This window comes from Diplotaxodon limnothrissa, linkage group LG20 (genome assembly GCF_057381915.1).
Source record: "Diplotaxodon limnothrissa isolate DT_005_m linkage group LG20, D_limnothrissa_male_GT1.1, whole genome shotgun sequence".
Taxonomy (NCBI): Eukaryota; Metazoa; Chordata; class Actinopteri; order Cichliformes; family Cichlidae; genus Diplotaxodon; species Diplotaxodon limnothrissa.
In genome coordinates this window covers 1,564,047-1,585,789 of record NC_140615.1, presented here as the reverse complement: position 1 = coordinate 1,585,789, position 21,743 = coordinate 1,564,047, and the positions used below count along the sequence as shown (strand labels likewise).

The following is a 21,743-nucleotide window of genomic DNA, read 5'->3' as shown; positions in this document are numbered from 1 at the left end:
GAATCTGCATAAGAAGTCATCGGGAAAACATTTCAAAAACACAGTGAAAGCTACACGTTTGCTTACATTTACACATTTGAGCCCTACACAGTCTATTTTTTTAACATTGTGTGACTGGTGTTTTTTTTAATTGTAAAACAATGAGCAGCTTCTGCTCATGACGAAAGAAAAGGTTTGTTAAACAATGACAAAAACTATAATAATTTCTTTAAAAAAAATCAACAGGTGCTTTCTTTAAATTGTAAATTGTTTTTGAATACTTTTAATATAGCGTCTAAAATAGCACATTTTCAATTATTACACAAACTCACAATAGTTCTACGTGAAGAAAGAAAGAAAGAAAGAAAGACAGCCAAGTGACAAAAAACAGAAGTGCATCTAAAATAATCCATGTACTGTAGTTCATTTCAAATAGTTCTACTTTCCAACTGTTTCATGGAGGTAGGGGTGCAGCAAAATCTGGATCTGACTGAACCAGCACAGCTTCAGTTGTCTAGACTTCTGATTTGGAGTGCTATTAAGTAGTTTTGCTACTTAAGATGGATACTACAAAACCGCCGACATATCCCTGAATTGTTTAGCAGTTGTTGGTTAGTGTGATCTTTCTATTAACCACTTGAAGATAAAACCAGGTCAGACTCCTTAGCCCCCTCCTGGCCACTGCTACTGTGCCCACAGTTCCCCGTCAGCTCTGGAAAGAGGCTGGTTCGAGCAGAGTGACTGGGAGAGCCTGGAGTTGGACTCATGCCCGGCTTCTTGGGAGGAGTTGGGGGAGGGTATGCCCTCTCTGAACGTGGAATGATGGGGGAGCGGATGCCTGGAGATAGAGGCCCTGAAGGCGACCTTCCTCCCGGGGGAGATGCTGCTAGATTGCGGTAGTCTGTACCAAATGGAGAGCTGCTGATTGGAGCCAGCTTGACTCCAGCCTGCTGATTGGTAAAGCGGGACAGCACCTGAGTGACAGTGTTGCGGGCCAGCTGCTTAGCTGTGGTGTGCTCTGGTGAGGGAGGAATGGAGGAGGTGGTGGGGGAGAGGTCCCTCGGGGAAAGTGGGCCGCCATGCTGCTGCTGATCCAGCTCCGCCTGACTCTGGAACTTGTGCCTGGCAGCCTGGAACCGCTGATTGACTCCAGCCTGGTAGGAGGACTGATGGAAACCAGGACTGCCCAAACGCTTTGCCAGAACAGGAGAGGAAATGGGGGAAGAGGAGAGGGAAGAGGAGGCTGTGCTTGAGGGAGAGGCAGGATGAGGGTGAGGGGAATGCAAAAGTGATCCTCCCCCATTTTCTACTACCCCACCATTATCTGCCCCTCTCCCCTCCTGTGTCAGTTCTGTCTCTTTTTGACCATGATGGCCGTTGACTTTTGACAGTGAGGTGGATTTAGGCGTGACGGTTATCTTTCCATCCAGCTCAGTCTGAACAGAAGTGGAATCTGCCATCTTTTTGGGTATTGACTCTTTCTCCTCCACCACAGCTGCCTTTGCCTCTTCTTTAGATCCTTCAAGTTCAGCCAACCTCCTTTTCAGGTCCTCCACCTGTCTCTCAAGCTCCTTACTCCGTTCCTCCTCTTTACCCAGTCTGACTTTCAAGTGCTCACGTTCTCTGTCAAACTCAGCCATCTGTTTCTCAGATTTGGCCTGAAGCTTGGCTGCCTTGCTCTTCTCATTTTCAAGAACAGCCCGGAGCTTCTCCAGGGCACTGGTCTCCTCTTGCAGCAATACTTGAAGTTGTGAGACTTTCTGGGCTTCCTCCTGAGCCTGGCTGCTGGCTTTCTGGAGCTCCAGAGTCAGAGTTGAGGAGAGCTGCTGCTGCTGGCACAGAGACTCCTCCACCTTGCTCACTACTTGGGCTTTGTCCTTCTCTAATCTCTGCACCGTTGCATGCTCCACTTCCAGCTAGAAAGGGAATGAGAGAGACACAAACAAAGTCATAGTTGCTCTGCCACATGTGGCCACAAGGAGGCACAAGAGCACTGCTGTGTCACAGTAGATCCAACAGTGGAGCAGATACTGTTTTCTTTAAAAATACACATTTTCTGAAAAGTCTATTCACTATAACCAAGCTGGCAGCAATCGTGTTTTTCTGTTTCAAACACTGCTGTCTATTTTAGAGCTGTTTTATATGTCAATGACTTTTATGACATTAACTCAAGTGACACTGAGATAATAATGATATTGTCTCATTTAAAAAGCTATGTTCTTTGGAAATGAGCATTTACTGTGAAATCTTTTGAAGATTTCTGGGCTTCTAAAGAACTTTGATGAGTATTAGAAGGAAGTGAGAGGTGAGAAAATATAATGGTGTGTGTATTTGGTATGAGGCAGGAAGGCCTAAGGAAGACTGAGAGACGCTCAGGAAGCCTTTCTTACATAAGGTCCTCGTGTGAAGTTTATGTAGTAGCCGATTGTGTGCTCTCAGTGTGCGTGCTCGCCGGCTGACCTTGCATTAGACGTGAACATCCATTATCTCAGGCTTCCTGAGACCATAAAGCCCCATGGCAACTAGTCAGCTAAACAATAGTCTCTTCCTCATCTGTTTCCCATGGAACATTTCTGTGCCTGTGTGTGTGTCTATACTTTTAACCGGACAAGCCCTCTCCACCCTACTGAGTTACACAGTGGAGTTTCACTGATGCTTCCCTGCTGCTGGGTTTTAAATCACCACCACAAGAGCGAAAAAGGACACTGTGCAGACAGGGAGAGGTGAGGGAAAGGGAAGCAGGTTGACCAGATGTGCTCATCTGTCAGCAAGAGAGGAACAATTTCTATAAGACGTTAACATTTTATCTCACAAAGACAAACATACATATAGACACACTTATTGTTTCGCCTATCCTTTACATTCCAGTCTCACCTGATGCAGTAGTTTATCTCTTTCTGTCTGCAGCATGAAGGTGAAATCAGCATGGAGTGCAGATTCCTGGACGTGTCGTCGTTTCTCCTCCTCCAAGTCTGCTATCATCTATCAAACATACAGCCAAAGGGAAAAACACTAAAGTTGTGAGTCTCCCACACATATCCTCACAGACCAGAGCTTTGGGGTGGAGAAGCTCCACATCCCCTCTCGGTCTGCCTCACTACTATAAGCCAAATCAGTAGCTGAAACAAATACACATGCATGTCCACACACAAAGCAAACTTGCACTTGTGTTAGCCCATGTGTGATAATGGCTGTGTAGAAAAGCTGATCTGAAGACTGGTGACTATCTGAATGTGCATTGCCCCTTACCCTTCTGTGTCTGTTTTCAGCAGCAGCTAACTGTCCCATCATCCTCTCCTGCATCCTCTTGCAGTGAGCCATGACCAGTTTAAGCACAGCCAGAGGATTTGGCCCCACTGCCCTTCCCTGCAGATGCGTGTGAGGTTCGGCGGCTGTGTTATGGCACTCCATGGCTTCGTTGTCCCGCTGCAGGGCCAGGAATGGATCGCTGAGGTCATACTGTCCGTAGCGCTCTTGGACAAAAGCATCTCTGTGCTGAGCCTATCAGATATACACAAACATTAACCTGTTATTTTGTTGCATATACAATGACAAGAAATCCATTCTGTTCTATTCACACATATGAATACGGTTGTGCTTTCCAAGAGATGCTGAAAATCAGCTTGAACAAATATCAAATATTGAAGCGCATGGTAACACACATTTTTGTGTAGCACAGCAGGCAACAAGAGAGAGAAAAAATCTACTACAGTCTACAGTCATGTGAAAAAGGAAGTTTTCACAGGACTCTATGTAGTCCTCTGAAAAACTAAGTACACAACACAAAGTGTAGAAACACCTTCATCAAAATACCTTGAAGTTTGTTTTCTGTGTGACTAAATCAGTCTCTCTTTGGTTCTCTTTTCTTTAAAATTTGGCATTAGTTTATGGACGCCTGTCTTAAAGTCCTGCAACAGCATTTTAACCAGGCTGGACTTTGACTGGGCCACTGGAGCACCTGGATTATTTTCTTTTTTAGACATTCTGTTGAAGATTTTCTACTGTCATTATGATTATGGTCCTACTGCATGACCCAGTTTCAGCTAAGCTTCAGCAGTCGGACAGACGGCCTCACAAGTGACTCTAGAATACTAAGTTCATAATCAAAGACTGTAAGGTGTTCAGGTCTCATGGCTGCAAAACAAGCACTAATTATTATCTCTATATCTCTGTGACTGACATTTGGTAGGAGGCGTTTGCCCTGATATGCCGTGTTTTGTCTTATCCAAAATGTGGTGCTTTACATTATAGCCAAACATCTCCACTTTGGTCTGTACAAAGGACACTGTTCCAGGAGTCTAGTTTGTTTAGACACAACTTTGCAAACCCAAGCCATGTAGCCACGTTCTTTATAGAGAAAACAGGCTTTTGGCAACCCTTCCAGAAAGTCACACTAGTCCAATCTTTTTCTAATTGTACTATCATTAACTCTAACAGTTAGCAGTATAAGATCTGTGTCTCTTTTACATTTCTCTGAGCGTTCCACAGCCTGACTTTGGGGTGATTTCCCCCCTAGATTGACAGGCAGCAGCACGAAGTCTTTCCTCCTTGGAACTGTGTTCAAACACAAGTGAATACCAGCAAACTGCCCCAACCCTCTCCTTTAACAGAGGTGTGCACGCTTGCTGGAGATCATTTAATTAAGTTGATTTAATTAACAGGACCTGACTGCAATTTGTTCTCTTAACTTCTATGGAAACATTGAAGATGTATTTTGTTTTTTCCGGGACTGTTATGTCCCGAACATGCATGCACATTAATATGTGAGTACAAGTTCAGACTTGACTCAGCAGAAACCAGTGTTTCTTATGTATGACAGTATATGGGTTTGATAGGATGAAGCCTCTTTTCCACACTGTGGCACCGAACCAAAAAAGGATATCATTATGACTGGACATAGATCCGGAAGCGTGTGTTTGTGTGATTGCAGGAAATCTGCGCTGAGTGATGTTATCGTCAGCGTGAGACCAAGCAGATGGTCATCCCCCTCAAACCAAACACAAAGAGGTGAGGAACGGCTATCCAGTCCCCCCACCAGGGGCAGATGTTAACGCCTCCCCAGGGATGCAGCGGTGAATGTTTGTACCATAAACTCAGACACACACACACACACACACACAAACCCGACACTATTAAAGTGGTTCAATTATATGTAAACTAAAAACAAGTGAATAAAAAGTGACAGCACACCTGTTCAGGGGAAAAAATTAGGAGGTCTCATTGACTACATAGCAGATAGTATGTTTAGTATGTTTAGTATGTTTGAGTTCTGGAGGCACTCAGGGTCCGCAGGCAGTCCTAATGATGTGAGCACATGCTTCAGAGTTTACTCCACGGGTCTTGGGGACACAAGTCTCCATCTCCCCCTACTATTCTCATCAGACACCCCAGCTGAATGCCTTCTCCTCGTTCCCATGCCCAAACATGCATGCCACTGCATTCCTCTGTAAGTTCATCATCACTTGTTAGAAAATGCATCTCTTTACTTCCTCCTCTCTGTCAGGCTCTTTTTCTCACATGCTCTCACAAAACAAAAAATACCATTACAACACACACACACCCTCAGGGCTTCAGTAGGAAGGCTGTATTTGAGGCTTTCTCTCTGGCTATACAAAGAATGTGACCCTCAGTGAAGAGATTACAGAACTTGCACAAAGACACTGTCTCAGTGCTTTCAGTCCCATGCATTGTTCCCAAGTCTGACCCTGCAGCCTTCAGTGTCTGAGAACCAATACGACTGTATATCCGTATCTCAGTTTCCCTTTTTCTATGACTATAAAGTTTTGTGTTAGCCATTATGTATATCCTGAACTGTGGTTGTGAACTTTTGTTATTTTTCTGTTGGTCATTAGAGTAAAACTGGAGAGAAAACTGCAGCTTCCTGAGTTAAATAGCTGTTTAAACAGACCATTAAGGGCTGGGCTCAGTGTGTGTTTGTAGCAGAGCTGGCCTAAGGTCTGGCCTCTCGTGTTTTTTTGCCGGGACAGTTCTGATCGTAATGACAGACTGCACTTTCCTTTATGACAGGGCACAACAAGCAAAGCCTCTCTGCTACATAGCTCTACACAACTACAGACAACAAATGTCTTTATAGGAAGTCATGGGAAAAAATATGCAGGATACTTTTCAATTTGAATTTGGTACTCAATTAGCTCAGCAAGTAGCACAGACAAAGTCAAAATGTGCACCGATTATCTGATTTAACTGACACTTTGTATACAAGTTAAATGGAATCAAGTGGTTGTTTTTTCTTTTCTTCAAGCAGCAGTTATGAGAGTGAAAACTTCCATTAAAATGGTTATACATAACATATCTGCTCAATAGTGTGCATCTTCAGTGAGTTTGGTATGACAGCCGGGAGCTAACTACTAGCTAGCTAACCACTAATGACACCATAAAAAACCACAGCTTAACAGAAGCAAGAGTATGGAGTAATTTCTTAGGAGAGCCCGTACACATCCTACTCAAAGTAGGTTGCAGAAAAATACAGCAAGCTCACATACAAACACATGATGTATGAACATATATAACACATATATTTTTTATAGCTAACACATACACAACTAATAGCCACACATTAACTTGAGCCAGCAGTGTCATTAGTATTCTTACAAGTAAAAAGCTAATTAGCTAATGTTGCTAAGCAGTTAGCTTACAGAGGTTTTAGCAGAAATGTGAGAAACAGCCAAACTGAAGCAGAGATTTGCTAAGGTATTATTTTAACTGGGAGACTAAATAGTAGCCATAATAGGAGCAGGCGAACTCTCTACATACTATGAAAAGGTGCTTCAATGCTTCTTTTATTACTTCTGTTGCTTTAGTTTCTTATAAATTCTCCTTTACACCTTTCCATCACTCCAAACTGACTGAAATTGTAGACCTACATGGCAACAGAAAAAAATAGAGGCAATTTAAAAATGTCTCAGCCTAAATGGGTTATTATTTATTGCCATTATGTGCAAAGCCAGCAATAAGAATATAAACAAAATTTGGTTGCACACACAGCTAAAACAGACAACCAGCAAATAAGAAAGATTTAATAATTAAAAATCAGAGTTAAAAACAGTGTATTAGGTTTACGCTGATTAGCTTTTCCAGATGATGCAGATAAATAATGCCCTGCAGCACAGCGGCCCCCTCAAACGGTGTCTCGACAATGTAGGCATGTGGTGAGACATCATGTCTCTTTAAGTTTATAACAGTTATTAAAACTACAAATTGACTTGTAAGTCAAGTGTAATTCAATGATAGTACTCACTTTTTTATTCATTACTTTTATTTCTTCTTCTACTCAAGAGAGAGAGAGAGACAGACAGAGGGAGCGAGAGAAAGAAAAATGGGATTATGAGATTTTAGGTGTTTGCTTTATGAAATGTAAGCTAAGGTGTGCTCGAGACACCTCCCAGGTACATATTAATCACAGGTGGTGCTAAGATAAGTGGGACGACACCAAATGAAACTTTCTAAGTAATGTTTAACTGCAGCAAATGTTATCATCAGCAGTTACTGATGCAACATGGAAGTGGGTGTTCTCACCCTTTGGTCAGGCATTGCTTTCAAAAAGGCATTTCATTAGTGGAACAAGGAAACTCTGTGCCAGATCTCCTATGTGGCTTTTTAAAAAAGTTGTATTATTATTACTAGTGCCAGGCTGTGTGGTAAATCTAAATAAAATGAAGGGTGTTGTTAGATATAAACCTTTATTTTGAAATCTAGTTAAGGTGTAACAGAAGCAGCCATAAAAAGGCATCCTTAGGAAAACATTGCCTCATATTCAACTACTTGTTTCTATCAATTCTGTGTGTGACATGGTTTGTGTTTCCAGATGCTGTTTAAATGATATTTAAGTGGACCCACCTTCTCTTTTACACACTTTAAGTCAATGAGCTGTCCTCTTACAATCTCCCAGCTGTTGGTTACTGACCGAGTGTACACTACAATACTCTATTAGGCTTCCTTTTAAGGGAAACTTCTGTGTGGTTAGTGGCCCTTTTTTATAATGTTTACCATGCCAATCTTAAGAACTTGTCCAAATCGGGCAGTACACACTCTTATCTGAACAATAAAGTCTTGCCCACCCTTATTGTTTATGGAGTCGGGAAATCACATCAGCCTATAAAAATAGACAAAGCATTTTAGGATTACAGGACATGACATCATATGAAAAACATTACCACACAAACTCTGTTGCCTGGACAAACAAAAACAGTTCCATTATCAGATAATCCAGCGTCACAGACTTCGTTACAGTGTCTGTTTTGTACATTTGCTCCCCACTTTGTCTCAACAGAAATGCACCAGTCTACAAGGACCAACCTTATACTTCCTCACTGCCAATTTAAGGAGCAGGTGTAGAGCTTCTTCTCTAAAGTACATGTTTTCAACACACTAACTTTAAGTTGCTCAGCGCTTAACAGGGAGAAGATAATAATAGCATTAGTTCCCTTTAGTTGCAGACAATTGTTAACTCAAAACATACGCCACACCTCTTGGAATGCAAGACCTGTTTCTGGTGTCATGTTCTGAGGAATGTTCCCTCTAGTAAAACTGCTCATCTGTGTCCTCGCTGATGAGAACTGGAAACATTAAAACCCAGAATCTGTAGAGACAAGTCCCACAGTTGACACCATCTCATTGTGTGATTAAGTAAGCAAACAACTGTTGCAGCTCCAGGTTTGCAGGGGTTTCAGGTGAAGGAGGGGTTACAAAGATAGAATAGAATAGAATTCAACTTTATTGTCATTGCACATGCACAGGTACAGGGCAACGAAATGCAGTTTGCATCCATCCAGAAGTGCTTTAGTGATATAGATATATTACAATATATATTAGCAATAATATAGATATGTGAGTATATTACAGAAATGGGTCTATTATGGTATGTTATAATGTACACGGTATGAAGTATGTTGTGAATATTCTATAACTATAAGTATGTACAGGCTGTAGTGAGTACAAGCTATGTACAGGATATGAATATAAATATGAAAAACTATACAGAATATGAAATAAATAACTTTACAGAATCTGGGATATACAGCTATACAGAAATGGGAACTATGCAAGTTGTAAACAGTTGTAGGATTAAAAATTATCGAATGTACAGAATGATTATTTACACAGAGCTATACAGTAGTGCAGTTAAGATAAGTGAGGGTGTAGATAGTTTCTACAGAGGCTATATAAAGTGCTAGTGGTTGTGAGTGGTGGTTCAGTCCATGTTATTATTGTGTGTTTGAGGGTACAGTTGTCCATTGTGGGTGTGTGTATGTTCAGTCCATGAGTTTAACGTGGGTCAGATGTCAGGAGGCAGAGTTCAGGAGTCTGACAGCTGTGGGGAAGAAGCTGTTCCGGTACCTGGTGGTCTTAGTCCGGAGGCTCCTGTGGCGCCTCCCAGAGGGCAGGAGGGTGAAGAGTCCATGTGATGGGTGACTGGGGTCTTTGATGATTTTCCCAGCCCTTTTCAGACACCGCTTCCTGTAGATGTCTTTTATGGCAGGAAGTGGTGCTCCGGCGATGCGCTGGGCAGTTTTCACGACCCTCTGCAACGCCTTCCGGTCCGAGGCAGAGCAGTTCCCGTACCAGACTGTTATACAGTTGGTCAGGATGCTCTCGATGGTGCAGCGATAGAAGTTCACCAGGATGTCTGAGGACAGGTGGTTCTTCCTCAGAGTCCTCAAGAAGAAGAGGCGCTGGTGAGCCTTCTTGACCAGCTTGGAGCAGTTGGTCGTCCAGGTGAGATCCTCGGAGATGTGGACTCCCAGGAACTTGAAGCTGCTCACACGCTCCACAGCCGTCCCCTTAATGTGGATGGGTGGATGTGGGTCAGCATTCCTCCTGTAGTCCACGATGAGCTCCTTGGTCTTCTCGGTGTTAAGCAGCAGGTTGTTTCTGTCGCACCACTCAGCCAGACGATCCACCTCCTCCCTGTAGGCGGCCTCATCGTTGTCACTGATGAGGCCAATCACCGTGGTGTCATCTGCAAACTTAATGATGGTGTTGGAACCATCAGCAGGTCTGCAGTCGTGGGTGAAGAGGGAGTAGAGGAAAGGGCTCATCACACAGCCTTGTGGTACACCGGTGTTCATTGTGATGGTAGATGAGCAGCGGTTATCCAGCCGGACATGTTGGGGGCGGTTGGTCAGGAAGTCCAGTAACCATTTGCAGATGAGGGAACTGATACCCAGGTCTGTCAGTTTCCTGATGAGTTGTGAGGGGTGGATTGTATTGAATGCTGAACTGAAGTCTATAAACAGCATTCTGGCGTAGGTGTTGTTGTTGTCCAGGTGTGAGAGGACAGAGTGCAGTGCGATGGAGACTGCATCCTCTGTGCTCCTGTTCTGGCGGTATGCGAATTGGTGGGGGTCCAGGGTGGGGGGGAGACAGGATTTGAAGTGTGCTAGGACCAGTCGCTCTAAGCACTTAGTGATGATGGGGGTGAGTGCTACTGGGCGGTAATCATTGAGGCAAGATGGGTTGGAGTTTTTGGGTATCGGGACGATGGAGGTGGATTTGAAGCAGGCCGGTACCACAGCGTGGGCCAAGGACAGATTGAATATGCAGGTTTGTTTTGCAGTCCCAGGTACTTGCTGCTGGGAGGAGAGAGTGTTTGAGGTAGGAAAATACTGGAAAATATGGTAGAGCAATCTGCCCCACATGCAAGTAAGCATTGACTTCTTTGGTAAGTGCAGTGTGCTAGTAAACAAACTGAAAAGAGAGCTCTAATTGAGGAAAAGCATTGTTATAGCAACTGCTTGAGATATGTTAACCAGAGTGGGAAGGTACAAAAGACCCAAGATAGTGAAACACAAATTGTATAAATAGACTTCCTGGGTGTCAAACTGATACACAGAGACAGACTAAATTGAAGCCTGCTATCAAGTCCTGACACTCCCTTCAACACACAGTCTGCCCTTACATTGACCTGTCAGCAATCTACTGTACCGGCCCCCAGCTGGAACAAAGGAAGTCAGTGATCTAAGCCTATAACTCTGTACATCCTCTGCACAGTAAACACTGCAGCCTCTGACAGGCCCCATGGAGACCACCAAACCTGTGTGTGTGTGTGTGTGTGTGTGTGTGTGTGTGTGTGTGTGTCAGTTGTGCAGATGGGACATGGGTCACAGTTAAACATCAAAGTCCCCCCGTAATGTGGTTGTGTTGTGAGGAAAAGAGATAGAAGAAAAAACAGAGTAATAAAGATTTGGAAAAAGGAATAAGTCGACTATGCATTTGTCCTGAGGGGATGGTTGAACATGTGCACTGAGTTTCAGGTCAAACACTGTATGCTTCAGCTCTACATAGCAGCCCTTTGACTTGCATATGAGCTGGTGTGGTTAGAATGGCTTTCCTTCAGGTCCCGGCACTGAAATTCTGCCTTCTCATTTGCTTTTTAGATAAATGTCAATATCAAAGCCTATATATCACATCACTGCTACTTGTTCTCATTGTAGGCCTAATTGTTATTTCAGACAATGAGGCAAACATTCACGGTCTAAGCATAGAACAGCTGCTGTGGCAGGAGTATAAAAAGCGGCACAAAGAGAACTAATCAGACCAGGCCCAGACACTAAACACTGTTGTTGGAAAAGAAAGCTATTCTCTCAGCTTGAGTGAATTAGCTGCACAAAACTCAACATCCAAAAGAAAACCAAGCCTAAACGGTTCTCTAAAATCAGACGTGTGATGAAACATGGCTGTTGTGGAGTTTTGTCTGGAATGACGTTTATAATCTTTTCTAATGTGGACTCTTGTGATTCAGGTTGCCCAAGTTGAAAGATGTTTGGGTGTTGACTGGCACAACTTTGCCTAAATGCTATGTAGAGTATGCAATCTAAAAATGCAATCTGCAGTCATCTTCATAGTCTGTGTTTAGTGTTCCAAACACAGTTATGTACAACTAATTAGCCCAAGCTAAACAGCTCTTGCAAGGCTTTGAAATATTTACCTGAGGCAACATACCACACCAGAGTAATCCGCTTCTGTTTTCATTTTGCAACAATGGGAATCCCCAGATTTAAACTAATGTGGTCACAAAAGACACCAGTATAAACTGCAGTCTGTCTGAACTCAATCGAGACACAATAGTCAAAACTGAAAAGTGACTTGAGTTTAAAAAGAAAATTTGGTCAAAGGCCAGACTGACCAGCAATAATACTGGTGCTCTGATGAACCCAGAACGGCTGCTGTGCCATCGTCTTCACTAGCTCTTTTTCCTCAGCTTCCTGTTTACATATCCCCTCCCAGTTCACTCACATTCTTATTGGGAGCGTGATGCTGAAACAGGTTAATTTTAGTGTCAAATGGTGTATGGACTAAAGATAGTCTCACATTTTGTTTTATTCATTGGGATACTGGGATGGAAATGATACGGTTAATTATGCTCCGTCATGTAACTCCTTCGGTAAGCACGAGTCCACGGGGGGATCTGTTGTATCAGATGTAGCTGCCAACTTACCCTGAGGGCGTGTATGACTACATCCTGGGCCTCTAGCTCCCCCTCCAAGATACTGAGGAGAGTCAGCAGCTCCGCTCTGCTTAGAGCCTCCACGTTCATCTTCTCCTCCTAAAGACAGAAAGAGTGAGTGAGTGAAAGCAAGATTTCTCATTGTTCCTAAAAACTGTTTTATTTCATTAAAGGAGCAGATGAAAAAAAGAATGAAATCAAATTAGGAAACAAGATTGCTTCTGGGTATTACAAATTGATTTATATGTAAATCAGCCCCCAGTAGTAGCTACTCATTCTCATTTTTCAGGGAGCGACACAGAACTGATATACAAAGGGACTCGGGTCCCATCTGTGGACTTGCTGAGTTGTGCTCCGGGTTATAAACAGGAAGTCATTAGCATATCTGCACATTAAGTCCAAATCCCAAGACTGTTAGGCAAATGTGATAGTCTGAAACATCTTTTTTTAAGCTTGTAAGACCTTAGCCATGCTACACCTACACTACTGCATCCTGTGATTCACAGCAGGGCCCTGTTTAGTCACAGGGGCCAGACATAACACACCTCACACAGCTGACATCATTCTTAAAACTGAGACAGACCTTTCTGAAAGTTGACTTCATCTTTTGAATTGCAGATGAAGTCATTTTCAAATCAGCTCCTTTAAATCACATCGAAACTGCTCAGTGTGACAAGAGTTTGATGAGGTATGTGTGAAGAAGGAGATTATGATCATGGTCTTCCTCATGGGGCCCATATGTAAAGGCAGACTTTAACATTCATGGGTCACATCTGGCCATTTGGTTGTCCCTGATCGACCTGACATGAGGTCAATGGGAAATTAAAATTCCAACATAAATAAGTATAAATCATGAGGTTTGCCCCATTTCAGCTGTTTGGTGAAACACAATGCAAGAGCCGGTTGCTGCATTTCAGGATCACAGTTTGAGTCACCATTATGAGACTAAATAGGCAAATAAATGCAACTTGACTAAAGCAGAGGGGGAACACACATCTAAACCTGCAAAGCTGCAAAAACAACCAAGGACTTTTTTTTGTTTTTACCAGGATGGAGCGATCAAGACCAGCTCCACGATTTCCCATACAACTGCAAAAACAATAAGTAATTCTCTGGTGGTTTATCAAAGAGTGTTTCATGGACTCTGCATTTGACAGGAACAAGCTGGATCAAGGACATTGCAGGAAATCTGGAGCTTCAGTTGAAGCTCGGGGCAAGAGCTGTGATGTCTGTGACACGTGTGAATGCTTTGATTGGCTGGGACTCAAATGGGACAAACTGGCAGGTGTTTCAACTGGTTGTTGTCCAAATCTGCCAGAGAAAAATGTCACCTTTGAAGCAGATATAAGAAAAACTGACTGAAATGAAGACAGAACTGAATTCTTTGCATTTTATATTACACCCGCAGATGCTGCATGTCAGTACTAAAAAATTATTTTATTTTATTAATGCTAAAACTTAAATAGGTAATTTAATCAGAGAAAGAGCACTGATTGAGTGTGTTGCACTTTCGATTCATTCGAGCACTTTAAGTCAGTGTCACTGCTGGATTTTTATTCTTCTTTCAAAAAATACTTTCTACACATAAGGAGAGATCTCATTAGATGTTGTTTCACTTTGGATCTACCTCATACATGAACAAATATTCTCATTCATTAAGGTTAACAAATGCATATACAGCTGTCCTTCGTGTTTCCTGCACAGCCACTGAGCCTGACTTCTGTGCACTTGTTCAAGCCCAAAGCAGACTAGATTTTTAGATCTAAAGAAACCTACAAAACAGAACTGAAAAACTACAGATGAAGTAATTAAACTAAAAGCAAAAGAACAACAACACTTTGTATGAGTCAAAAATCTCTGAAATCTTTCCAAAAAACACACTTGTTTTTGAAATATTGTTGATTAAAAAATGATAAAATGCTGCCATTTCCACTATGTCTACTAAGTGTATCGTCTAATCTTACGAGTAGCAGAACTGAGTTCAGCTTATTGTCGTGGCCCTCCACAACAGTCCCCGTTTCTCATGTGACCCGTTGGGAACATTAATTGCCCAGCTCTGTCTTTAGGTGTTCAACTGAGTCAAGATCTGCTGTCTGCAAATGGCACATTGTGTGATGAGTTTTATTTTCATACTTACTAAACCATTTGGTGTTTTGATATTTCCTTTAATTTGTCAAAGCAACTTTTCTCATCTCCTCTTTTTTAAAGAAACCCACCCTCTTCTCCTCGCTGCCACGAAGTTTCAAAGCTTTTGCTTTCTTCAAGCAGCGATCCCACAACACTCTCTGTCCCTCCAGAATTCCAGAGTGCATTCTGTGGCTCACCGACATTCACAGCAAAGCAGCAGAGTGTGAATCAGCAGTTATTTACTGGCTACTTACTTGTCATAATGTGAAAGTGGTTTCACTCTTTCTCAACCACACACGTACTTTAGTTTTGTGTCAGTACTGCTGTATGTTTGACCTGTTTCCAGTCAGTGTAATGCCAAAACTGGGTATTTGTCATTCGATCAGCTTCCATGGAAAATCGTTGCCACATTCCAGGGATACCCAAACCATGGGAATCGTCACTCAAGAGTAAATTACTGTAGCTGACATGGTTTTAACTGTTGCAGGTTGGCTGTGTGAGTAGCAAAGCTTGATCCGGTAATAAGCCAAAGCAAATACATTCATGGTGTTAAAATTAGAGGTTATGCTCATCCATATCAAGCCAGACATTCAATATAGAAGCAGAGCATCTAATGTGGTCTGTGGTAAGTGCCAAAGGGAGAGTACACACCTCAGTTACTGTGGTCATCTTGAGTGAATTCACACATAGCCCAGCGTTTATGCTCTCTCTTTAATCTCTCTACTGTGGTTTCTCTCAGGTTAAAAATTAGCTAAGAAAACGGGAAGGGTCCTCCCTGCTTTGCTCACTGTGTGGGAAAGAGTGCTCAGTCTGCTCCATGCATTTCTAAATGATCGCTGGGGTTGCTCAGGAGCAGCAGAGGATCCACCTGCCGTCCCGGGCCTTTGTGTAACACAAGGGGATGTCATTATTTTCTGGATTGGTAACATTCAGTTCAATATCCAAGTGCCATAAACCTCATAACAACATCAAATTACCTTTTATTAATAGCTATAGCTGGGATTTAGGGTACAATCAATACTACTGAAGCACTCACACCCTACAGCCTGAAAATGAACGATTATTCAGATTCCTCTTATTTTGGCTACTATATTTATGTGAAAATGTTTTTCCCCGTAATGACTTAGCACAAGGTCCCAAGTTAACCCCTGTAAAAATCAGAAATACCAAAATCCTTTATCGTACAAGCAAATCTCAGACTGTGTCAGAGATTCACCTGTGGACTTTTGCAGTTTAGTTTTTACTTTAACAACCCGCCAAAGCAAAGTGGTAAAAACCTCTTCCATACCTTCATGCGCTCTTTTCTGGCCGCATTAACTGTTCTTTGAATCCAAAAACGGGGGACTCCACAACAGCATGAATCAAAGCACTCCACTGTCACTGGAGCTGCTGCTCTGGTGCGAGCGTGAACAACAGACCTTCAGTGACGAGACAGTCAGCCAATCACAAAGGCGTAGTGCAACAGCTCAACCAATGGTTGGTGGGTTGATCGGTGGAGGGCGGGGATATATGCGGTCATGGGTGTCCGGGATAAACCTCTTTGTTTCGGACGTCCAACGTTAGATTTATGGCAAGTCCGTGTCTGTGCGTTAAATTCTGAAAGATTTGGTCTAATCGCAAAATAAATCTGTATATTTACCAGTTCCGATGGATGGTGTGAATGCTTGAAGCGTACACACGGAGTGAAAATAAGATTTGTTTTGCCATAGAAGTCACAATAAATGATTTCAATATGATTAAAAGGCTTCGGCTGTTTGCTTTAGAAATAGTCTCCCTTTAAAAGCAAACTTTGAGCGAATTATTCCACTAAGTACTCTCAGCACCGTAAGCCTCGTGGTGAATACAGCGTGCTGCCTCTTGCTTTGTTCCAGCCCCTCCTGATGGCCGCATGGCAACATCGCACCTCATCTTTCCTACTTGATCAGTGCACCCGATCTGTAAGACGTCTTAGACTTGATCTCAAGTTCACAGTTTAGTCCTGCACGTCACGTGTGGTTTTGCAAGGACCATTATATGACGACGCATTATATAAATTATAGCCTGATTTAGAGGGGTTGTGGTTAACCAACCTGTCCTAAGTACTGGAGATCGTCTTTCAAGCAGTGAACAGTGGACTGGTTTAGTCACATTAGCAAAGAGAGGTCACGGCATTGAACACTCTAACCTTTGTTCCAACATGTCCTTGTTTTGTTCCTGTGCTGGCTTTGTGAACCTACTCTTTTTAAAAAAGTAAGAGCCAAAACCGGTTGGTTATGTTACAGGATTGAGACCAACCACAATTTATTGTAGTATTTACTGACTTCAAGCTTGTCTGTCTGGTGGCTTAGAAGGCCAGACTGGCTGTTATTTTAGATTGTGCGCTTTCTTAGATTGTAATGAGCAATCTTCAAACACACACACACACACACACACAAATAAACTATCCTTTAATTCCTCTTTTACAGTGAAAGAGCAGTTAAAAGACAGTTTATTTTCACTGACCATTTACTAAAAATTGCTTACTTCCACTAAGCGTGGCACTAACAACATTTGCACAATTTCAATATTTCAAGTCCATTAGACATGAGATGGTCGCCGTTTTCTAGATGGATACTGACAAATGTAAGAATAAGTATTCTTCCAGATATGGTAAAAAAAGATATGGATAAATATGGACTTGGGACACATTTATAAAGTTGTGTTTATACTGTATTTTTTAATACACATAATTGTAACACTGCAATAATAAAGTAACTAAGAGGGTGCAGTTAAAAATTGCACAGTGGAAAATGCTTCAGTCTATAAAAACAGCAGGCTTTAATCCTCCTACGCCAGTTCCACTTTCGTTGTCATCCTGCAGGTGGCAATATAGTGCCATTTGGTTGCAAACAATTTTGTCCATATGGTACATATTCCAGCTTTTGTTTGCTGAATACATGATGTGATACCTGGGACTGAACGCATGAACACCATCAGTAAAATCAATAGATTAAGTTTCACAACTATTTTACTATCTGGCACAGGACTGTGTTGGATCAAAAATTGATTATTTTTTTTATTTTACATCAGGTCTAGGTCTCAAAACGTCTTCAAGTTTTAAAATTTGTGATCAAATCTAACATTAAGGCATGGCCACTGAAATCAGTGTAATAACAGCCAAGAGCACCAAGGTCATTAGCAACAACAACAACATTTTCCCTGTCTTGGGCTTTTTCCATGTAGATATCTTTCTGCCCACTAAAACTTTGCACCACTGAAATTAGGCCTGAAAATATCACGTAGTACCTCTCAGCCAACAAAGCTATCAAAACTCGATGCACTTCTCACACTTACTCTGAGATTTAAGATATGTAGCTATACTGACAACTATTTTTCTGCTAATAAGTTTATCAAGTAGGTGTTATTTAAGTTTATATAAGACATCCAAACGCAAGTTGTATTTGGGTGGATCTAGTCACACATGTCCGTGCCACATTTATTTATTTTCATTGGCCACATTTTGCCTAATTTAATCTTAAGTTAAATTAAGATTAAACAAATTTCCCACGTGTGGGACTAATAAAGGTTATCTTATCTTATCTTATCTTAAGTTGGCTACTCGACTAAAACTATTGGCTCATAACCTACAAAAACACCTCCAAATTGTTTTCTTTGCCCTTAATACCTAATTTTATCATGATAAAAACAAAATAATTGTGACGTGAAGGGGAATAAAATCTATTAGCATATTATTGTGAACTTTGAAACAGAGCAGCTAAAAAGCTCTTTGAGTCAATTTATGCTAATGATTCAAATTAAAAGGAGCCTACTTTGATAATAAATAAAATATCTGGTCTGGTTACTTAACCCCCTCCCCACCAAAAAAAGAAAATAAATACAAGAAAAGCAAAAAGGTTTGAATCAGAGTTCAGCTTCAGTTCAAACCAAAAACCTGTTGAATTAATGGTGAAAGAAACCGCCATGGTCTACTTTTTCTATTTATGTTTTTTCCTTTTTCAATCCACAGCTGTTTCAACACTGGGCATTTATCGTGTAACATTAAACATCTGCTATATTTTTAAGCAGCTGTGTTACATGAAACATTCAGCTATGAATCCTAAAAAAAACCACATTTCTGTGACAGAAACAGAACTGTGTTGAGCTGAACTAGATGCATTTGTCACAGGTGCACATGCATTCTACTTTGAGGTGAACTATTTCCAGTTCCAGTTCCAGGTTGGGATTGTATTTATCTATATATTCTGGATAAGTAAACAGAAACAGAGAAAGAAACACACTTCAAGAGCCCACTTAAAAATGTAATTAATGATCTCTTCTTGCATGTTTCAAAACTATTTTTGATGTATTGTTTTAAATGAAAAGCAGTGTTGTCTCACTGTCACAGCCTTTATGTGTCTGTTTCTCAGCTTTACAAGTGGGCGTTAGGCAATGCTTCATCTTCCTGTGCTCGTAGAAATAGGTAATGGAAATTACCTTCCGCAATCAGCTTTTATTAAAGCTGAGCAACAGGTTTAGAAAAAAGCAGAGTGCCTGCTCTTCTTGTCTTTTCCTTTGCCGTTGCATTGGCATCTAATGGCAAACTCTTTCAGGTTCTGACAGCTTCTCAGTGTGGCATCCTTTCATCATCATCTGAACATGTTTTCTGTATTACAGTAATAGAAAAAAAGAAGGTAAACCCTCTTTCAGTTCTAAAGTTATTCACAGTGGAAAACATTCAAGATAGTTGCCAATCTTCCCAGGAGTTGAAATCCAAATAAATTCACCCTGAGGTTAGACCATGCAATGGTCAGGGAAATTGCAAAAAACCAAGAGCTACATCTCAGACTCTACATGCCTCATTTAGCGTGCCAAATGTCAAAGCTCATGGCAGTACAATAAGAAAAAGATTGAACAAGTTGTGCTTGGTGTGAATGGTTTCCAGGAGAAAGTCTCTGCTCTTTAAAAAAGAACATGGCAGCACACGTTAGGTTGGCAAAAATTATTCAGAATACTCCTCATATTAACTGTGAAGCTTGACGGTGGCGAGGTGGGCTTGTTTGACAGCCACAGTACTTTGGCACCTTGTGGTCACTGAGAAAACTCCTCTGTGTACCAAAGTATTCTCAAATCAAATTTGAGGTAATCTGTCCAACAGCTAAACAGCTCGGCCAAAAGTGGGTCACGCAACAAGACAATGATCCATGAAGTACATATGAGCATATGAAATATATCCATGAGTCCTTTCAAGGAAGCATAGCAACCAATTTACAACAGAATTGTCAGGGCTCTGTGTGCAGGCGGATGGAGAGGAGGATCCAAATGCGAGACTCTGAATTGAAACTGAGAACCTTAGCTTTATCGCTGGTGAGAAACACATGAACTGAACAATGACACTGAGAAGTGAACACACAGCCATAATTCTGAGGGTACGACACGACACTGAGCACAGGAAAACACAGGGCTAATATACACAGGGTGGTAATCAGGGAATGGGCAACAGGAGGGAGACACAGCTGGGAGAAATTGGACTAACGAGGCAGGGGAGCAAAGCTGCACACACTAACATAAGACATAGACTTTCACAATAAAACAGGAAATAAGACACAAGGACGCAGACTAAGAAACACAGACTTAACACGGGCAGAACTAAAAATAAACCAGAATAAGCTGGAACATAGAACATCATCATCATCACCACAAACACTAAGAGAATAAGAAAACAATCAAACACACCAAAGTAACTTGAAATGCAGATTCATCATAAAACCCAACAAAGCACCAGAGAAACATAAAGAACAATCCATCATTCAAAAATAAACCAAAACATAACTCAAACTACTGGGTCAAACTGACAGGAATGGTTTAAAAAATGAAGGTGCTGCGATAGTTCAGTCAGACTCCAGACCTCAACCTTATCTTAATCATGTGCGTTAAAGAAATCTCACAAAAATCAATGACCTAAAGTAATATTATAAAGAAGAGTGGGACAAAATTCATCCACAACTATGTGACAGCCTGATAGAGTTATGACAAGGAAACTTAATGGTTGTTATTGCTGCTAAAAGTGGTTCAACAAGCTATTACTTTTTTTCCTTCTTTACACAATGCTTCCATATTTTTGCTTAATTTAATTAATGTTAAACAATTAATAACTTAGTTTGTTTGAGATTGTATTTGGCCAGTTTTAAGACTCTGTAAGATCATTTTTATTGTATTCGGATGTACAAAACTTTATATTTGAAAGATGGCGCACTGTCCCTTAATCGTGATTGAAAGTGTTTACAGAAAGAAATAAAATAGGAAAAGTTCATACCTTCCTACGATTTTTCAAATGCCTATCTGCCTGCAGCACTTACAGTCAGCAGCTATAGTAACATGCCTCTTTTTTGTGTCAGATCAATTGTGGAAAGATGAGTTTAACAAGGAGAAGTGAGAGAAGGTCACGAGAAACAGATAAGATATTGAGGACCGACTGTGAGAAATAGCGGCTGATAGTGAGGTTTGAACACAAAGGAGAGTGAAGATGAAAGAAGGCAGCACGTAATGCGTAAACATGCTGACTGCTACTTAATATAATCTCAGTCTTTACATATTCCCTGGGTAATTTCTTGGACAGCGTTTATTTATATGCCTTAATACTGTCTATGCTATTTTGAAGACAGGGAATCAAGAGGTGTATTATAGCAGATGATAGCTGGTGTGTCCTCCAGATGTTGTCTGGGAAGTGATTTGCTAATGAAGGGCTCCTCTTGTCAGCTCTAAACCTCAGCGACAGTCGATGACATTGAAGAGGACACCTGCCTGTCTGACCAGCTGACAGAAAACCTCAGTTGAGACGTACGGCAAACTGACTGCATCTGTGCCTCTCTGTCTCTCTCACAGACCTCCCCCACCCACAACTACACAAAATAAATAAATGCAACCTCATCCAACAGAAATACGAGATGCTTTTAAAATGCTTTAAACCTAAATACCTGAAATGTCATGACAGACAATTCACGCAGAGTTAATATGAGGTGCAATCAGTTGACAGCATTGCATATTTATTCATGCTCACAAAAACACATTTTGTACCAGAGCTGTAACAAGGCTTCCAAAGTTCACAGCGCCAGTGTGCGGTTCACTGTGATCCCCTAGCTTGCCTGATGATTTGGCACTTGGCCCGGTGAATGTCGCCTCCTGTAACCAGTGAGTGAGTGTGTGTTTATGCGTA

General features: G+C 41.6%; 1 protein-coding gene across 1 annotated transcript; it reads right to left on the bottom strand.

Moving 5' to 3' along the window:
* Positions 1-417: 417 nt before the first annotated feature.
* cttnbp2nlb (CTTNBP2 N-terminal like b) lies at positions 418-15,972 on the bottom strand. Its single transcript, XM_085344352.1, has 5 exons — positions 15,861-15,972; positions 12,437-12,544; positions 3,229-3,480; positions 2,854-2,961; positions 418-1,895 (listed from the first exon to the last, which is right to left on the bottom strand). Exons 1-5 carry the CDS (start codon positions 15,864-15,866, stop codon positions 609-611), a joined length of 1,761 nt encoding a protein of 586 aa, XP_085200478.1. The 5' UTR covers positions 15,867-15,972; the 3' UTR covers positions 418-608.
* Positions 15,973-21,743: the final 5,771 nt, after the last annotated feature.

What these genes read in the sequence shown, in the direction of transcription:
- cttnbp2nlb (XM_085344352.1), bottom strand. An exon ending in TAGTCATACACGCCCTCAGG is followed by an intron (nt 3,481 to 12,436) that starts GTAAGTTGGCAG and finishes TATATCTGATAG; the next exon opens with GCTCAGCACAGAGATGCTTT. An exon ending in GAGATAAACTACTGCATCAG is followed by an intron (nt 1,896 to 2,853) that starts GTGAGACTGGAA and finishes TTCCCTTTCTAG; the next exon opens with CTGGAAGTGGAGCATGCAAC.